This window comes from Poecilia mexicana, unplaced genomic scaffold, assembly GCF_051168715.1.
Source record: "Poecilia mexicana isolate PSO_F unplaced genomic scaffold, ASM5116871v1 scaffold_12, whole genome shotgun sequence".
NCBI lineage: Eukaryota > Metazoa > Chordata > Actinopteri > Cyprinodontiformes > Poeciliidae > Poecilia > Poecilia mexicana.
In genome coordinates this window covers 646,234-663,598 of record NW_028263381.1, presented here as the reverse complement: position 1 = coordinate 663,598, position 17,365 = coordinate 646,234, and the positions used below count along the sequence as shown (strand labels likewise).

Here is a 17,365-nt window from a genome sequence, read left to right as displayed (position 1 = left end):
AAAGAGGCTTTAATATTACGGGGCTGTAATCATCAACAAGGAAGAAAGGTCTAACAGAATTGAGCGGTCTGCCTGAAACATGCAAGTGCTGCCCACCAACACGTAGACAGCGCCACGAACTTCTCCTGCAATTTCATTGGTTTCTTTTCTCTCACCAGACATCGTACAAGTCCCACCATTGGACGGTTGTTACAGCTACGGTGCGTGCGTGGTTGGGACTGCTAAAGTGTGATTGGCCAGCTGTCTGTGGAGTTTATGGTGCGTGAGCCGTGGTTGGACAGGAAGCCGGGTGTCGGCGCCGTGTGGACGCTCCGTGGTTCTGTCATCAGTAAATATAAAGTCAGCTCTGGCTGGCCAGCTGAGTGCTGAGCAGCAAAGCAACAGCAGAGCTACTGAAACGTTTCCCCTCACGACAATTGACTTCACACGCAGGTGAGGAACTATTCTTTAGACATTACAATCTCAAGTCTGTTTGTCAGAGCTTTGTACGGCCGTTTTTTTCTTCTCCGTCATGTGCAGTTATTACTAATGAATAACACGTTTTTAAAGTATGCATCACGTGAGCTAGTGGAAGTGTTGTAAGTTGGAGAGTTGAGGCATGAAGCTGGTCCGTCAGTTATTGCGTTCCGGAAAGCAACAAGCTAGAAAACCATGCACGGAGTCACTCTAATGTACTTAGCCGTTCATTTTCGGTGATAATAATATATATTACATTGCGATGCATGTCTGGCACATTTATGCTAACATGTGTTTTGTCTTAGATTGTGTTTGTTATTGATCAGTCAGTGACCTTTAGTAACCGGCTTAGCTTCCAGGAAATCCTGTTGCCCTTTCACCCACTTTATTCCCGGGTGTCCTCAGCTGGGCTTCAAAACCTCCAGTTCGTCTGTAAGAACAGGTATGTCTGCGTTCAGCTGTCAGTGAGCAGACTGAACAGCTGCAGTATGATGCTAACTAGCGGTGCTAATTGCTTTGTAATTAGCGCTTTATGAACTGCAGAGCAGGAGACAGTCGCTATCTTGGCTGTTGTTGTGAAGTAACCATTAAACCTGATTGATCACAGCAGCAGAGATAACTGTGGCTGCATCAGCAGCTAACATGCTCTGTGTACTTCTAACCCTGCCTTTTTGCTAACAGTGTTGAAGAGTAGCTTTGCTGTTTCCCTGAAACTCAATCAAAACAGAACCGCAGTATGTAGAACTACAGGCGTGTGTGTGAGCAGTTGGTGAGCCTAAGGAGGATGTACTCTGACCTACTGAACAGTGTCGGTTTTACTTCTGTATGTGTTCATCTTCATTAACTCATTAGGTGTTGGTGGACAAATCCCAATTAACTGCCTGCTGACATTTTCATATTGGTCTGAGCATACTGCAGTAATGCTCATCATAAAATCCCTCCATCACATGTTTAGGATGCCAGGATCAGCCTCCAATACCTGCTTAGGACCCTGGCCCAAAGATGTGGGAATCATCGCCATGGAGCTGTACTTCCCATCCCAGTATGTAGACCAGGCTGAACTGGAGGAGTTCGATGGCGTGGCAGCTGGGAAGTACACAGTGGGCCTGGGACAAGCTCGGATGGGTTTCTGCTCTGACCGCGAGGACATCAACTCTCTGTGCCTTACTGTGGTCCAGAGGCTAATGGAGAGGAACAGCCTGTCCTACGACTGCATTGGCCGGCTGGAGGTTGGCACGGAGACCATCATTGACAAGTCAAAATCCGTTAAGACCGTCCTCATGCAGCTGTTTGAGGATTCTGGCAATACAGATGTGGAGGGGATTGACACCACAAACGCTTGTTACGGCGGAACAGCTGCACTCTTCAATGCTGTTAACTGGGTGGAGTCCAGCTCATGGGATGGTAGGTAAAAATGCCTTCCATCCTAAACAGTATTTTTGCAGTTATATGAAATTAGGCTCCTTGCATAAATCATCATACTCCCTGTTAACTTACCATTCCAGGAAAACTGTTTATCTGGTGTCATCGGTGGCCATGCTCACTAGCCTGAGCATTCATGGCAGGCTGTGTTGTGGTGAACCAGTTATAGCCTAGCAGAGGAAAAGGGGAGGGTGTGAGCAGCGCGTACACAACATTGCTAAGACCGTCCTCTGGCTCTCATTGGTTGTTTCTGATGGAGCTGTATATTTGTTCTGCTGACAGCAGGTCCATGAGGAGAAGGCAGAGGAGCTTGATTTTTTTTCCCCCTCAGATTATCTGTCATGATGTGGTGACAGTTTTAACAAACAAGCAAAAGACCCTCTTTTTTTTCTAAAAGTTACATACTGCTGCTTTGTCTGAAAGAGCTCATCCTAGGATGCCATTGTTGTTTTCTATGTACACACCTCTATACATTTGAATTCTTGACTGTTGTTACCTGTCGTGTTATTAAACGGCATAAAGGATAAACGGCAGTATGGTTAAAGTTCCACTCATCCATCATGTCTACTCGTTTTCTCCTGCTTACATTTTCTCTCTGCAGGACGCTATGCTTTGGTTGTTGCCGGGGACATCGCTGTTTATGCCACAGGAAGTGCTCGGCCTACAGGGGGCGCTGGTGCGGTGGCCATGCTCATTGGGCCTAATGCTGCTTTGGCCTTTGAAAGAGGTCAGTTCATTAATGACTTTCTTCAGGTATTAACCAAGAGTTTCTCATTGAATGCTTTTGTTCCAGGTCCCTGAAGGTTGAATCATCTGATGTGTTCTGATTGTACATCTTGTTCCTAGTTTTCTGAAACCTGCATGATTACATGAGTCATTGAATCTCAGTGGGAAAACTTCTCAACAGTTGGGCCTTAACTGTAGGACTGTGAATCAGTAGGTAGAGTAGTCCTCTGGAAGTTGGAAAGCTTAGGTTAGATTACTGCTTCCTTTTGTCACATGTTGATGTGCCCGGGGGCTAGACACTTAACCCTAAGTTGCCTACCCATTTGTGTATGAATGTGAGTTCAACCTGATGAATGTGGCTCTAGCATAAAGTGCTCTGAGTGGTAAGTAAAAACAGTTAACTGATTATGATAAAACCACCACACTAAGACCTTGTTTAGCCAGTGGGAAGTAGTCAAGTTTGCTGAGCTTGTAAAATGTAAGAATACACAATTATACAAAGAGCAAAAAATAACATACTCCCTAAAATATTCAGAAATTGTTTAAGGAAACTGATTTGAGATATGAGCTTCCATGGAAATTGAACTTAAAACAACCAAGTACACTACATTAAAAGGTATGTGTATCTCATTTGCTGGGATTAAGCTGTGGAATAGTGTGCCAGAAGATCTTAAATTAGGTAATAACATAACACAGTTTAAAAGGTAATTGAAAGATAGAATGATTTAAAGCTATAAAGTCACTTAAATATTTGAAATCTGATTGAAATCTTTATGATGGCGATTGACATTTTTAATCTGTTTTTCTTTCTGCTTCTTTTTTTCTTCTTGTTTGGATTTAATTGTTGCTTCTCTGTATCTTTGATCATATTTGTTACACTAAAGAGACCTATGAAGAGTGAAACTGGTTTACTGCTGTGAACTAAGCTGGCAAAAGATCTTTGGGAAAATATGATTATAAAAACTTGTTTCTATCCTGGAGGTCTGCGGGGAACCCACATGCAGCATGCATATGACTTCTACAAGCCTGACATGGTGTCCGAGTACCCTGTAGTGGACGGCAAGCTGTCAGTTGAATGCTACCTGAGTGCCTTGGACCGCTGCTACTCTGTGTACCGCAATAAGATCCACGCACAGTGGCAAAGAGGTGGGTCCAAGCTGGGGAGAACTGTTCACATCTTCAGCTTCCAAAGTGGCTCATTGATTCACTTCTACTCATAAAGATGTTGGTACTGTCAGTACTGTGCAGTGTCAGATTAGATTTGATCAAAAGCAGAAATGTCTCTAAGACAGACATATACATACTCTCTCACTTTCTGACTGGACAACTTTACTGAAATTTCCCTTATTTTAAAAAACAAAATTGCTATTATTAGTTTGTTTGGTCTTTAATTTTCTTCAATTAGTTTAATGGAAACAGGAGGGATTTGTTTTGCTTGAAATTGATTCCAGAGGGCCATCTTGATGTTTCAGCTTGTATAGAGGGATTATTTGTTTGTAAGCACAGCTGATGCTTGTGCAACTTGACTGCAGAAAGAGTTGACTGGCCTTTAAACTCTCACTGGTTGCCATCATTATCCACATTTATCTTGCTATTTTAACATTAGCCAGCATGTTGCCAGTGTACTGCGACTGTTTATGACAATAAGTTATGCTACCAAATTGACATTAGTGACCCATTAATGATCTATACGGATGACATGTAGGTGAGCAAATAAATGAGAGGAGAAAATGGCCCAAACTTGAGTGGCTGGACATTACTTTACAGTGTTAAAGCAATTTTGTTCACAGTAAGATCATCAGTTCTCAGTGAGATATGTCGAGTCCCTCTAAATAAGACAAAGATATCCATGGTTAGTAAACTCACTGGAGTGGGATTTTCCTAAAATGTAACTTTTCATAAAAACTAAAAAAAATAAAAATATATATATATATATATATATATATATAGAGAGAGAGAGAGAGAGAGAGGGAGAGCAAGCATGCATGAAATCCAAAATAATTTCCAACCCAATAATGAAGATGTGGCTGCAGCAATCAGAAATTAAAAGAGTTGGGGATGCTGTTGTGGAGCGGGGGTAAAACACAACCCATGTAAGGAGGCTCTGGGCTTCGACACAGATGTCACAGGTTCGATTCCCAACCTGATGAGCTTTGCAGGTCTTACCCCTCTCTCGTGACCTACCTTCCTGTTTAGCCACTCTCGGAGCCAATAAAACCTAAAAAAAAAGAAATTAAAAGAGCAACAGATTGAACTAGAGGTACAGAGGCACTGTACTAAAAATAAAACCATAGCTTGAGTGATAATCTGCAGACCCCTCAAAACTGTGTGCGAGAGTTGCGCCAGGCGAAGAGAGGTGATCTGTGTTGTAAATGATTTCTTTAGCCTAATTGGGAATAGTTTTAAGTAGTTAGAGTATTGTATACTTGCCTGCTTCCAAAGTGGCTCATTGAAGGCAACATGTGCAGTAGAGTGGATGTTGACGCAGCATGATGTCGACTGATAATCCCTCTATAAAGGTATGAAGCTAACAATGAATGGTTGTCATGACAGCATATAGACATGACACATTAGCTGTTTATCTGCAGGACATGACTGTTGATGAAAAGCTTCTTGTTGGAGAAAGTATTTGAATCCTTGCGTTTTTCTAACAGAGGGTTCCGACAAGCACTTCAGCCTGGACGACTTTGACTTTTTAGTCTTCCACTCTCCCTACTGCAAGCTTGTCCAGAAGTCTGTGGCTCGACTGATGCTGAATGACTTTCTGAAGCACCCCAGCCCCGACACAGAGGCGGGACCTTTCGCAGGATTTGATGCCTTCAGGTACTTGCAGAGGACAGCAGACCAGCCTCTGCTTCTTTCTAATAAAGTTCTTCACCCTAAAGGGGCTCTTGAACGGATAGAATCCAGTGAAACCGTGGTCCGGTGTTCTAGAAAATGAGTGTAGCATGTAAGAACGTTTAACTGGAGTCAGTGTTCCTCATCTACCAGTGACAGGTGAAAATCAGTGTTTTTAAACATCTAAATATATCTAAAAGCTTGAGTGATAATTCAGTATGTTTGAATTCCAATTCAAACATACTGAACCTAACGAAATCTAAAATAATCTTAAGGTAATCAGAAGTTGTTGTTGAAATCAGAAGGAAGTTGTGTTCCAGTGGGAATACATCAGCTACATTCAAGTCATTCCATATTTCCTTCAAATAGAAGTATGGAATATATCTTATATTTCTATACTTTATCACCTGCTTATTGTCCATATCTATCCATCCTGATGATGTCAGTCATTCAGTGGTGGAAACACTTGTTTAGACTCTCTATAGTGAACCTCTGTTGTTTTATCTTTCAAAAACTTCTTGTGTAGAAATGTCATAAGTAAATTTTCTCTTTATAGGTGTCTCCTCTAGTGTGGTGGCTTTCCTGCTGTTTAGTTTTTTAAACTACTAATACAATATTTTAAGGAAAACATTTTGACAAAAAAACATAATTTGCTGAAACAAAACAAAAATTCTTGCAGATTTGTTTGGACATTGAGAGTTAATCCTGTATGTCTGCTTGGCAGAGACGTGAAGCCAGAGGAAACGTACTTTGACAGGGACGTGGAGAAGGCCTTCATGAAGGCCAGCGCTCAGTTGTTTGAGACCAAGACCAAGGCATCGCTGCTGCTGTCCAGTCAGAATGGAAACATGTACACACCCTCTGTGTATGGCTGCCTGGCTTCTCTAATAGCACAGTATGTGTGCCTTACTGCCTGCTTCCCGACTGACTCCAATCAACATTGCTCTGAAAATCACAGTATCTATTCTAAACAATATGTCTCCTTCATATTAATGTGTGTCTTAATGTAATGAGTTGGATGTGTATATGGATATGCTTTAAGTCATTTAGATTAATTGAGGGAACTGAAGCTTAATGTTGGAACTGACCCATAAAGCTTCAGGTAATGGTTGTCACGACAATCTCTCTTTTTTCTGTGTTTCAGACACACAGCATCTCAGCTGGCAGGGCAGAGGGTGGGCTTGTTCTCCTATGGGTCAGGGTTTGCTGCAACCTTGTATTCTCTCAGGGTCACTCAGGACCATACCCCTGGTGAGTTCAGGCTCTCTTCCATGTGACCTCCATACGACCTCTGAGTGTCACACAACAGTAGAAACTGATGGGTGTGTGTCATGGTAGGGTCTGCACTGGACAAGCTTGTCTCCAGCCTGACCGACCTGAGGGTCAGACTGGACTCCAGGAGGAAAATGTCACCTGCAGCTTTTTCTGAAATCATGAAGCTGAGAGAGGAGACTCACCACCTGGGTATGTTCCTGCTGTACATGCTGCTACTGTCACTTCTGTGAGAATAGAAAACTGGAATCAACCTACAGCTGTGCCACGGAGCCACAGGCACCAGGTTTACTGTTTAAATTACAATGTAGATCTTTTAATCATCTTACCGCCACAAACTGGGTTGTCTATAGTAGCTCAGCACCCAGCTGTGAAACAGATTGAACAGGTTGTCTGTGTTTTTTTTTTTTTTTACAAATAGATAAGTGAAAGTTGTTTTGTTTTGTAGAAGTACCTGTTCGCTGCAGCGCTGCAGGTCTTGTTGGATATGTCTCCAGTAGCTTTTCAACATGGAAATATAATTTTGTCCATTTTAGTCTAGATTTAAGAGTTTTGGCTGTTTGACAGTTTCCAGTTCATTGCAGATTTGTGGTGCATAGAAAAATGGTTCGGTTTTGGCGAGTTAGCTTCCTGTGTGCCAAGAAGAAATCCTCGTTAGATTGAGGTAGCTTTGCAACCTATAACACCAGACATAATTGAATAGAGGTCTTCTCTTCTTGTTCACTTCTCCAGCTAGCTACGTCCCTCGAAGCTCGGTGGAGGATCTGTTCCCGGGGACATGGTATCTGACCCGAGTGGATGACAAACACCGTAGGGAGTATGCCCGCAGAGCCCTGGATGACGAGCTGCCGGCAGAGCCAGAGCTGGTCCGCACCGCCTCAGCCTCTGAGGTACTGTCCCAATGAGCAGAATCTTTCCAGAGCCAGGTGTCGTTACTCCCTCTACCAGAACCAGGACCGCATCTGGTCAAAGCGGGTAGAATGGACCCTGCTGGGGGGTGGCCAGGACTTCTTGTATTGACCCTGATCTAAAGGGACAGCAGGAGAATGCCAAATATTTCTGTCTGGCTGATTGTCTTCAGAAGTTTCTTTCCATCATCTCTTCAGTTCATCTTCTCTGTAAACTTGTAATTTCCTGACTGGAGTTCTGTCTGTTTGATACCAATATTGAGACCCCATTACCCATTCTAAATATCAGTGTTTGACAGTTTCTAGTTAAACACATTAATTAGATGAATAAATCTGAGACAGGAAGAGCAGGTCCTGAAACTGCTGCTGGTCTGCTTTGTCTCCCCAGCACATCCCCAGTCCAGTCAAGAAAATGCCTCGCATGCCTACAGCCGTGGCTGGCCCTGTGGCTGGCCCCGGGGCCACCAGCAGCAACTGATAGCGTCCGTGTCCCTCCCACAGTGTCTGGGCCCAGCAGAGAAGAACTGGAAAGACAGACAGTAGCTGGGCCCAGCTGGACGGCCAGGAGGGCCGCGGGGTCCTGATGGGGACCATCAGGAGTCCTGCCTTCCACCTACCACCAAGCCCTGCTTTTCAAAGTCATACATTTCTTTTTGTTATTTGTTTTTTCAATATTTAGATTCTTCGGCGGTTCCTGTTTTTCAAAGTCCATTTTCGAATGTATCTTAGTTCTGCATTGGTGCAGAATTGATGGTTCCATTTGGGAGGAGAACAGACATATCATGCTGCCAACACTCAGCCAATACCATTAAATAAACCAAATTATTTATTTTACAGCTGAGTAGAAAAAAAGGGAGTGAAGTGAAAGATGTTGCCTTGGTAACATAGCAGGTGATGCAGCTTATCTTATTTACTGTGTTCTGTGAATTCATGACCTTTTTTACTGTTAAAATTGTGCTGTTTCTAATATTCTGGCCATCTGGTGACGTTTGGAGCAAAACACCAGGAAGCGATCTCTCTCTCTAGTATGTAAGACATCATTCGTCAGCCTTTGCTTTTATTTAAACTCTTGTTGGCTAAGGCAGCCATGAAATCTGAACACCTGAGTGTGATGCTGCATGGCAGTGACACTGTTAACGTTGACCTAGCATGGTCACCAGCTGGGATTTCTTCCAAAAACACAAGGAGCACCAATCAGATCAGTATAGGAACATCCTTGGTCTCAGCATTTTTATTTCCGACTTGATAATTTTTCTAATTGGATTTTAGAGCTGTCAGTTTCCACAAAGTATTACCATGATGTTTAGAAGTGTCATTGATGTTGTCTGTGAGGCCTGCTCTGTGGCAGCAAAGTAGCAACAGCAGGTGGGGCTCTAGCTTCTCAACAACCTTTCAGTTAATTTACTGGGTCTGTTTAGTAAAGCGGCTAATTTTACTGTGATGGACCAGTAGAGCAGCAGGTTGACATGTTAAAAATGTAGTCTTTGTTTCATGTAAAAACTTTTTGATGCTCCCCAGCTGTCACAGACATCTGTGCCACAGGAACCTCAGACTGCTCCCTCTGCTGGACCTGAAGAATTATCACAGCATCATATGTCATTATATGTCAGTTTGACCACATTTTTGCTCCAATAATTGACCAGATGCTAAAACAGGGAAGCTTGGTTGGTGATGCACAAGAACAGGAGAGTCACATGAACCCAGCAGGACTGAGCAGTTGATGCTTTGTCTGTCTGTCTGTCTGTCTGTCTGTCTGTCTGTCTGTCTGTCTGTCAGCTGCAGCTAACAAAATAAACAAATGTGGAGACAGCCTTGGAACACAGTGCAGTAGGTGGTGGCTCTGGCTCTTGGCAGCTTGGATACTTGATGCTATAATAACTTTCTTTTAGAGAAGCCTTACAATAAGCACCTGGGAAGTGCAAACTGTACATATTATAAAGATTTGCATTCAATAATGTACAGATCTATTCTTTTAAACTGTAAAGTCAGTTGGTTGAGCTGTACCAGCTTCAGTAGTGTCCTGCATTATGGTGTGCTCTTGCTGCCTGGCTCAGAGGTCACATGACCCTTTCCGGTGTTGATGGTTGTACAGCATGAATTATGATTATTTATGTCATGTAGATATGAATGTATTAATGTTCCACCAGATTCGTTAAACCAGACTTGTATACACATATAGAGTGGGAATAAATGAGGATGGAACGTGTGTCTGTATGGTTCATTTATTTCAGGAGAATGCTCTTTACATTTTCACTGCACTCTGCATTCATGAGTTTACTGCAGCATATTAATCTCTATTGATGAGTTCATACCAGCTGGAATTCTCACATTTCCTGCTGCCATGCAAACAAATGTCAAGTAAGACGCTTTGCAGCTAAATAAGTTTCAATCAATGTGTAAGAAGAAGAATGAAAATCTATCTACAAACTGGAAGGAAGACAAGTCAACACATAATGAAGGAATGTAGTCTGTGACTGAAGTTCTGTTCTAGAATTGCAATCTCATAAATACTGTATTTCATAAAGTTTTTTTTTTCATGAAGCAATGTTCTTTGCACAATCATCTTTAGAGGTTCTAGAACAGCCTCCAGAACAGGTTCTTATTGAGGTACCATGACATCCTGCCTTATTTGGCTTCTCAAATAAGGCAGGACCTCTTCTAAAACACTTTCTCTTGGGTCACGATAAAGTTGAAAAGGTGCTTCAGAATCCCTGAAGACACAGGCCTTTCGGACCTGGGGCTGAACCATCTATGTTCAGCCTCTGCACATTTCGCAGCTTCTAGAGTCTGACAGAAGAATAGAGATAGCACCAAATTTAGCAATGGAACTCCTACCACCCTCAAAAAACATCTTCACTGAGCAACATGTTTGTGCAGCAAAAAAAAAAAAAAAAAAAAATGTTTGTGCTGCTTTGGGTTTGAAGATATTAATAAAAGTGCAAGGGTCAAAAGATCAACCATTTACTGAACAAGCAATTGTTCAGTAATTACTGTTAAATTTTGGGGCTTCCTGAAAGAACCATTCCAGTCTTAGCATAACAAATGCATGGACTATTTATTATTTTTTTAAACCGTTATTCTGTTAAGATATTTCAAATGTTGGCAATATTTACCCTGATAGACAACACCAAGGTTTATTCCATCCAGAGTGACGAACTAAGCAGTTTGTGTTTAAATTCCGTATTTCAAAAACGGCAACTTCTGTCTAGTTTAAAAGCAGCAAGTTGTTCAGGCTTCTAATGTCTTCATTAAAGCACCTGAACTGCTACCACGAAAAGGGATAATTCAGTGTTTTGTTAGTGGACTAGCTGTCATTTCTCTTCCTGTACAGTCAACGGAACAGGAAGCGAATAACGGGCAGCAGCATCTACACCGTGATGGGAGTGAACCAAAAATATAAGTCTGGGTTGGGGGCAGGGATTAATATCACATTGTGTGTGTTGGTCCTCGCGCTAGCTATCTCCCGCCACATCTTTATCAGTTCTTCTAATTAATATAAGATCGAATGTCGTCGGGAGTATGTCATAAATCAATGTCTATTATCATAAGCATCAGTCAGAGTGCAGTCCTCCTGCACGAGGACAACCCTGCAGTTGGTTAATGCAACAACGCATAGTTCTATCAAGGGAATAGCTGCTCATTAGTGGTTTACTAATAAACTAACATGAGTAGAACAATCTGGGCAGGAAAAAACACCGCCCTCTGTACGTAGACAAGCTGGGTGGAGTTTCAGGCAACGGCACCCCAGTTCGGAGCGGATAGGGAGGGGAGAGAAAAGTCGCTTTGGGCCTTTCCCCTGGTTTAAAACTTTATTCTGTTGGAAAACTGTTAGAAAAAAACTTTTACGGACGTGACTTCATCACTCGAAGAGCCGTCGACGGGACAGCAGTGGGGCGCTCAGGTCAGAGGGAATGTTTCTAACCTTCAAAAGTTTCCAGACTTATTGCAAGACGTTTTTGACGTCCCCAGAAAGTTGTAGCTGCAAAACTTTAGCCAAATAAAGCAGACACACCTGCGGCGTTCTCAGACAACACTAGATATCGCGTTTTAAAATCGACAGGTTCGGTTACACAATGAGGAAACGGCTCCGAATCACACCCGCCACATAGACAAGAGCCCTCCGCTCCACCATCACCAGTTTACACACACACGCACTCTGCTAAAGATTTTGGTCTGTATTATAGTGGAACATTCTGTTTGCGTTTTCAGGATGTTACTGTGGCATGTTTCTCAAGATGTTCGTGTGTATTTCAGTCTTGGCTGTTCTGAAACTGAGTCTGTGAAAAGTTCCGTATTTCAAAGAAGGTCTTGCCTTTGAGACCGCCCATCCACTCTTCTCTCACTGCGCCTTTTATGACCTACAGCACAAGTTCAGCTCCTAACTCTCATTGTGTAGGCAGCTCAGCTCAGCTCAGCTCTCAGATTGTTGGGCGTGTTTAACCAGGCACAGCACGACAGAAATGTAGCCTCTGGCTGTGAATTCTTCTTCCACTCAGAACAAGTGAAACAAACTGACATAATCTGAATTCAGATTTTTGTTTTCTAGTAATTAGGTGTAATGGGTTGCAAGTCGCGTTTATCTAAAGATTAGTCTGGTGTTGAAGTTTTATGGAGTACCGTCGCCATTTATGTTAAGTGTTCAGTTTTTTTTCTTATTTTGAAAAAAACTGCATTCAAGCAGGAGCTTTGGTTAATGTTTCTCTTAAATAAATCACTCAAAATGCTACTGAAACACTTTCTTTCAGACAAAAGGTGCCACAGTTTTAAAAATCAGAAATATTGCCAAACAAATCAGTATGTGCATTTGGTGAACACTTATTCTAAGAGTCTCTACTTCTTCTTCTTCTTCTTCTATTTTCCAAAACAGAGCACAGATTATCAGATTTCTTTATTGATCCCAGCCAGTCATGCTTTATTGAAAGTTCATGTGGAATTATCAGAGTTCTTTCTCTCTCTGACTCAGGTTTGTACCCACAAATAAAAATGTTTGGCCATTTAACACCATATGGGGCCCAGGATGGAGTTATAAAACAGTTGACATACCAAATGTGTTTTACAAATTTTAGGTAAAAAAACACCACTAGAATGCCTTTTAGAATATCTGCTTTTAACAAATAGGTGTTCCAGACGACATTTAGTCTCTCTTCTGGTCCCATGTGTTTTTGCAAAGCTTGTAATATAACAGCACTAAGAAGAAAGCCTGCAGCATTTTTAACAGTGGCTGCTTTTGAATAGCAGAATGCTGTGACCTGGGCTTCATGGTATCCTGCTTTACTGTACCTAATTTTGCAGACCATTTCCACAAGTTTTTCTCTTCTCCTTTGCTTCTGTACCACCCTGAAGATTTAACCCCAACATTGTTTTCAGTACATGATATCAGTTTTTAGATGCATTTTGCTGCTAACCTAATCCAGTGTTTCTCAGTTCTAGTCCTCAGCCCCCCCCCCCTTACATATTTTAGATGCGTGTCTGTTCCAGAACAGCTGATTCAAATGATTGTATGACCTCTTCTATAGCCATCAATTGAAGCAGAGGCTTGTTTATCACCCACAAATTCAAGCCAGGTGTGTCAGAAGGGAAACACTTAAAGCAGTGGTGTCCAAAGTTGGTCCTCGAGGGCTGGCATCCTGCATGTTTTGGTTCTCTCCCTGGTGGTAGTAACAACCTTTTCAGCATGTCAATTGTTCTTCTTAGGCTTCTAATGAGCCATCATTGGATCCAGGTGCGTTGAACCAGGGAAAGAACTAAAATATGCAGGATTCCGGCCCTCGAGGACCGACTTTGGACACCACTGGTGTAGCGTAAAGCCGACACGAGAGCGAGAAAAAAAAGAATGAGTAGTTTTGAGTTATTTTTCCCATTGCATAGCACTAAATGAATCATACCTACATCTCCAGGTTTCTCTTTAACGGACTAGTTCTACTGTGACAGCGCGGCTACGAACGGCATGTAAAAGAATAGTCTGATTAGGCGGTGAAATAACTTTGTGGTACAATGTTTTGTGGCAATAGTTTGATAACATGTTTTGCAAATGACCTCCATTTTGTTCAACATCCTCCATATAAAATCCAAACCACTGCCAAATTACTGATCCAGCGCTGTTTCTCTTCGGAACTAGATAGTTCATGTGATTCCTCTTCAGTTACAGTCTCATTCACGGCTCGCCTCAAACTCTTGCTGTCACTATGTTGTTTGTTTTCTCCACGCAGCGTGATTGGTATAAATTTTTCAGGTTGAGAGGGGGGAAGAACTAGTGATGCATTGATAGGGTGTTGGATAAACCGCAGTGAACTTGACGGTGAAAGTTTATTATTTGAACGACAATTTATACTCGATAGTTGTGATATAGCCATTTTAACTACGGTAAATGGAAAATATCGCGATTCATCGAGTATACTTGATACATTGTCCAGCCCTACGTTGAATCCAAGGTAGCTGTCATGTCAATGTACTATATGATGCTGCAATTTTAGTATGTCGTCAAAACATGCACATACCTTGACTAGATGAATCAAGTGCTCATATAACATATTTATATTCCATGTCTGAAGATGTGTTAAACTGAGAAGGTTAAGTTGCACACACAGCAAATATTACTTGCCTTTTTTACTTCAGTTTGGCATTACCACTACAAAAAAAGTCATTTGAGTTAATTAATTTAGCACCTAATTACAAAAAAATTTTAATTCAAGGCACATAAAATAAATTCTTATATATTTCATGAATATAAAGAAGAAACTGCATCTAAAGAGGAAATTATGTGTCAGATTTGCACAGCAGGGAGGTCCTCCCTGTGTGAATGTACCCCTGCCTATTGCATTGAGTCACTGAATTTGTAGTGATTCCAATTCTTGATGATACAGGTGGCGACAGTGAACAGAATTTCAAAAAGACACACTGGAGCGAGAGATACAGATTCTACATCTGGTACTAACACATGCTATTGTAGTAAAACAAGAAAGTGTGTGATATGTCTTGTAGACCTGAACAGGGATTTAAAAGGCACAAACCAGGGAGGGGGTTAACAGATGATGTGATTAAAATTATGTAATACCTTAGCTCTACTTTTGACTATAGAAAATCCAAATGCATTCATAGAAAATAAACTTAGAACCACACTGATATAGATTCTCAGTCCAGTGCATAAGACAGTGCTTGTGTAGAAGGTAACATTGAAGATGCTCTTTCTTACCTAAGCACTTAGGACCACCTTTTATCTCCAGCCCTAAAACAGAACTGCTAATTTTGTTCTGAAGTGGTATGTGTCCTCTGCATACATCCCAGAGGAATAGATTTATATTTCAACACAAACTTGCAAAATCATGTCAAAATCAATTCAAACTCAAAGGGCTAACTGAATTCCTAAAAATAATTAACAGTGAGTAAATTCCTGAAGCAGGTTTGTTTATTACTATATTAAATCCCACCTGAAGATGGTTTTATATGATCCAAACAAAGCAAGGCGTCGCCTCAGTCAGACTGAGATAGCCAGGTATTTGATGAGGGTTGAGAACCAGTTTGCTCTTAAAATAAGTCATTTCTTATGCTGGAGTAGTAGCAGGATTTCTTGTTGTGGCCAAATATGGCTTAGTTATACCAACACGCCATCCTGTGTTACAGACTGGAATGAAAAGCAGGTTTCCTTAACTGGTGTGAAACTGTAAGCCCAGTGCTGACAGCCATGTTTCTATGTAGCTCCTCTGTCACCACATTTACCAACTTTCCAAACTCAGACTTTTTCCTTCACTCTGTAAATGTCCTTAAGTTTTTCAATTTAAAGAAGCAGTCTTCTACACTGATGATACATGACACACTTATGCAGTACACACAAGCTCAACACATAAAAACATTTTGATCACGACAAAGACGGTCCAGGGGCCTCATGTGTAAAAGAGTTTTATTTCATATTTATTATTATTTTATTTTATATTTACTTATTTTATATTTTTATGCTTTTTTAAGACTATGACTATCAATAATTTCTTCCTATAATATGATTAACTAAGTCATAGATTCAAATTTCTTGTCAACTTGTAATATTTTTAAAACACAAGAATACACTGGCTCATGGTGGACTGCTCCTCTCTGGGGGAAGACCCCAAATTAACATATCATAAAAGAATGTGGATAATAAGTGCATATACACATAATATTAGCAGCTACAGGGCCTCTGCAGTCATTCACTGGATATGTCTTGAGTTAGAGACGTTTTAATGTTGACTAGTCTGCTGAGTGTCTCTTAGCAGTCCATAACTGTGTGATGATTCAGGTGGATCTGTTAAACTGAGCTTCTACATTGTTTCAGTTTAGGTTTTAGTCTATACGATTTTCTTAAGTTGTGTCCTAATTCACAATATTGAAAATTATTGCTAATTTTCATACAATGCCATTCTTTATTAGTTTTTTAGCCTCCCATCACCATACATCACCATAGGAAAAAACAGCCAGATAGGAGTGCTTCTCCATCTAGTACAGGGGTGCCCAAAGTCGGTCCTCAAGGCCCGGCATCCTGCACGTTTTAGTTCCCTCCCTGGTGATAGTAACAACCTTTTCAGCAAGTCAATGTTCCTCTTAGGCCTTCTAATGAGCCATCATATGATCCAGGTGTGTTAAACCAGGGAGAGACCTAAAACATGCAGGATGCCGGCCCTCGAGAACTGACTTTGGGCACCCCTGCGCTACATGTAGACTCATTGCCATAGCAACTGACAACAACGCAACTTTATGTATCAGGATTCAGCACAACACGCAAACATTACCCCCACATAGTACAGAACATTTAGTTTGTTACAGTTTTGGATTTTTAGGCTTGATGTGTATTTTGAGATTATTAATAAGTGATACCAGTGGTAGATTAGCCACCGCTGCTATTAGCCATGCTAACACAGGCTGATTAGCTCATTTAAACACCTGCTTTTCTGATGATCTGTCAGTTTGTGTGTAGGTCACATTTTTATTTTTAAACTGAACCAAACCACACCTTATTCCACAGCACATCTATTTAAGTTTGTCAAAGTCAAGCATAACTGACCTACTTATTAAAACTTATTTCTCACCTTGTTATCTAGTCATAGTGTAGATAGTTCCTAGCAAAACACTTCATTCCTTTTTATATGAGCTTACATTTAAGTCTACAAGGAGTCTAGTTTAAAATAACATTGGAGCTCATGTAAGAATATTGTGATATATATCATGTATCGTGATATTGCAGAAATATATCACGATATTAGATTTTCCTCATATCCCCCAGTCAAGGTGTCTTGACAGTCTTGTCCACACAGTGACATGGCTACATAAAAAAAATACAGGCACTTTCCAGACAGCAGTCTCATTGAAACAAAGCCTAAAGGTGAGCAGTTCTTTGTATGGCACATTTGTGCTCATGTTGCATCTGTTTTCCAACACTAGAATTGAACACAGTTCAAACTACAAAATTGTTTACTGGCTTAGAATTAGGACTTACCTGATATAATGAAAACTCTCTCTCAACATGTCAAATAAGCATGGACTCCAATCTGATAGATTACACCAGACCAATTTGGTCATTTGATTTGTTGAAGTACCAAGAAGCTTCCTCCAACTTTGTTACACTATGAACTTTCATGTCTTCTCTTTAAGTTTATTTTTACCCCATATGTACCAGAATATCCAATGGGCAAAAAACAACATGCATCCAGATTTTTTTTATTTTTGTCTGTGGCTCTGATGGCCTTTTTTGAACTGACCAGAAAGCAGGTTCTGAG

At 41.1% G+C, this 17,365-nt stretch overlaps 2 protein-coding genes across 3 annotated transcripts in view; both read left to right on the top strand.

Moving 5' to 3' along the window:
• Nucleotides 1-272: 272 nt before the first annotated feature.
• hmgcs1 (3-hydroxy-3-methylglutaryl-CoA synthase 1 (soluble)) lies at nt 273-9,828 on the top strand. 2 transcript variants are annotated; one of them, XM_088010693.1, is made up of 11 exons: nt 278-432; nt 809-898; nt 1,412-1,860; nt 2,480-2,605; nt 3,586-3,750; nt 5,259-5,427; nt 6,167-6,337; nt 6,587-6,693; nt 6,781-6,906; nt 7,447-7,604; nt 8,011-9,828. In XM_088010693.1, the coding sequence occupies exons 3-11, from the start codon at nt 1,413-1,415 to the stop codon at nt 8,098-8,100; spliced, it is 1,560 nt and encodes a 519-aa protein (XP_087866819.1). In that variant the 5' UTR covers nt 278-432; nt 809-898; nt 1,412; the 3' UTR covers nt 8,101-9,828. The 2 variants fall into 2 exon arrangements, with proteins under 2 accessions (XP_014862716.2, XP_087866819.1); XM_015007230.2 differs by lacking the exon at nt 809-898 and having other exon boundaries at nt 273-432.
• A 1,519-nt stretch (nt 9,829-11,347) lies between these two features.
• Nucleotides 11,348-17,365, top strand: part of tln1 (talin 1) — a 79,442-nt gene continuing 73,424 nt past the window's right edge. Inside the window, exon 1 of the mRNA XM_015007224.2 lies at nt 11,348-11,523. The gene's annotated coding sequence lies outside the window, so the exon portion shown is untranslated. The remainder of the gene's footprint in view (nt 11,524-17,365) is intronic.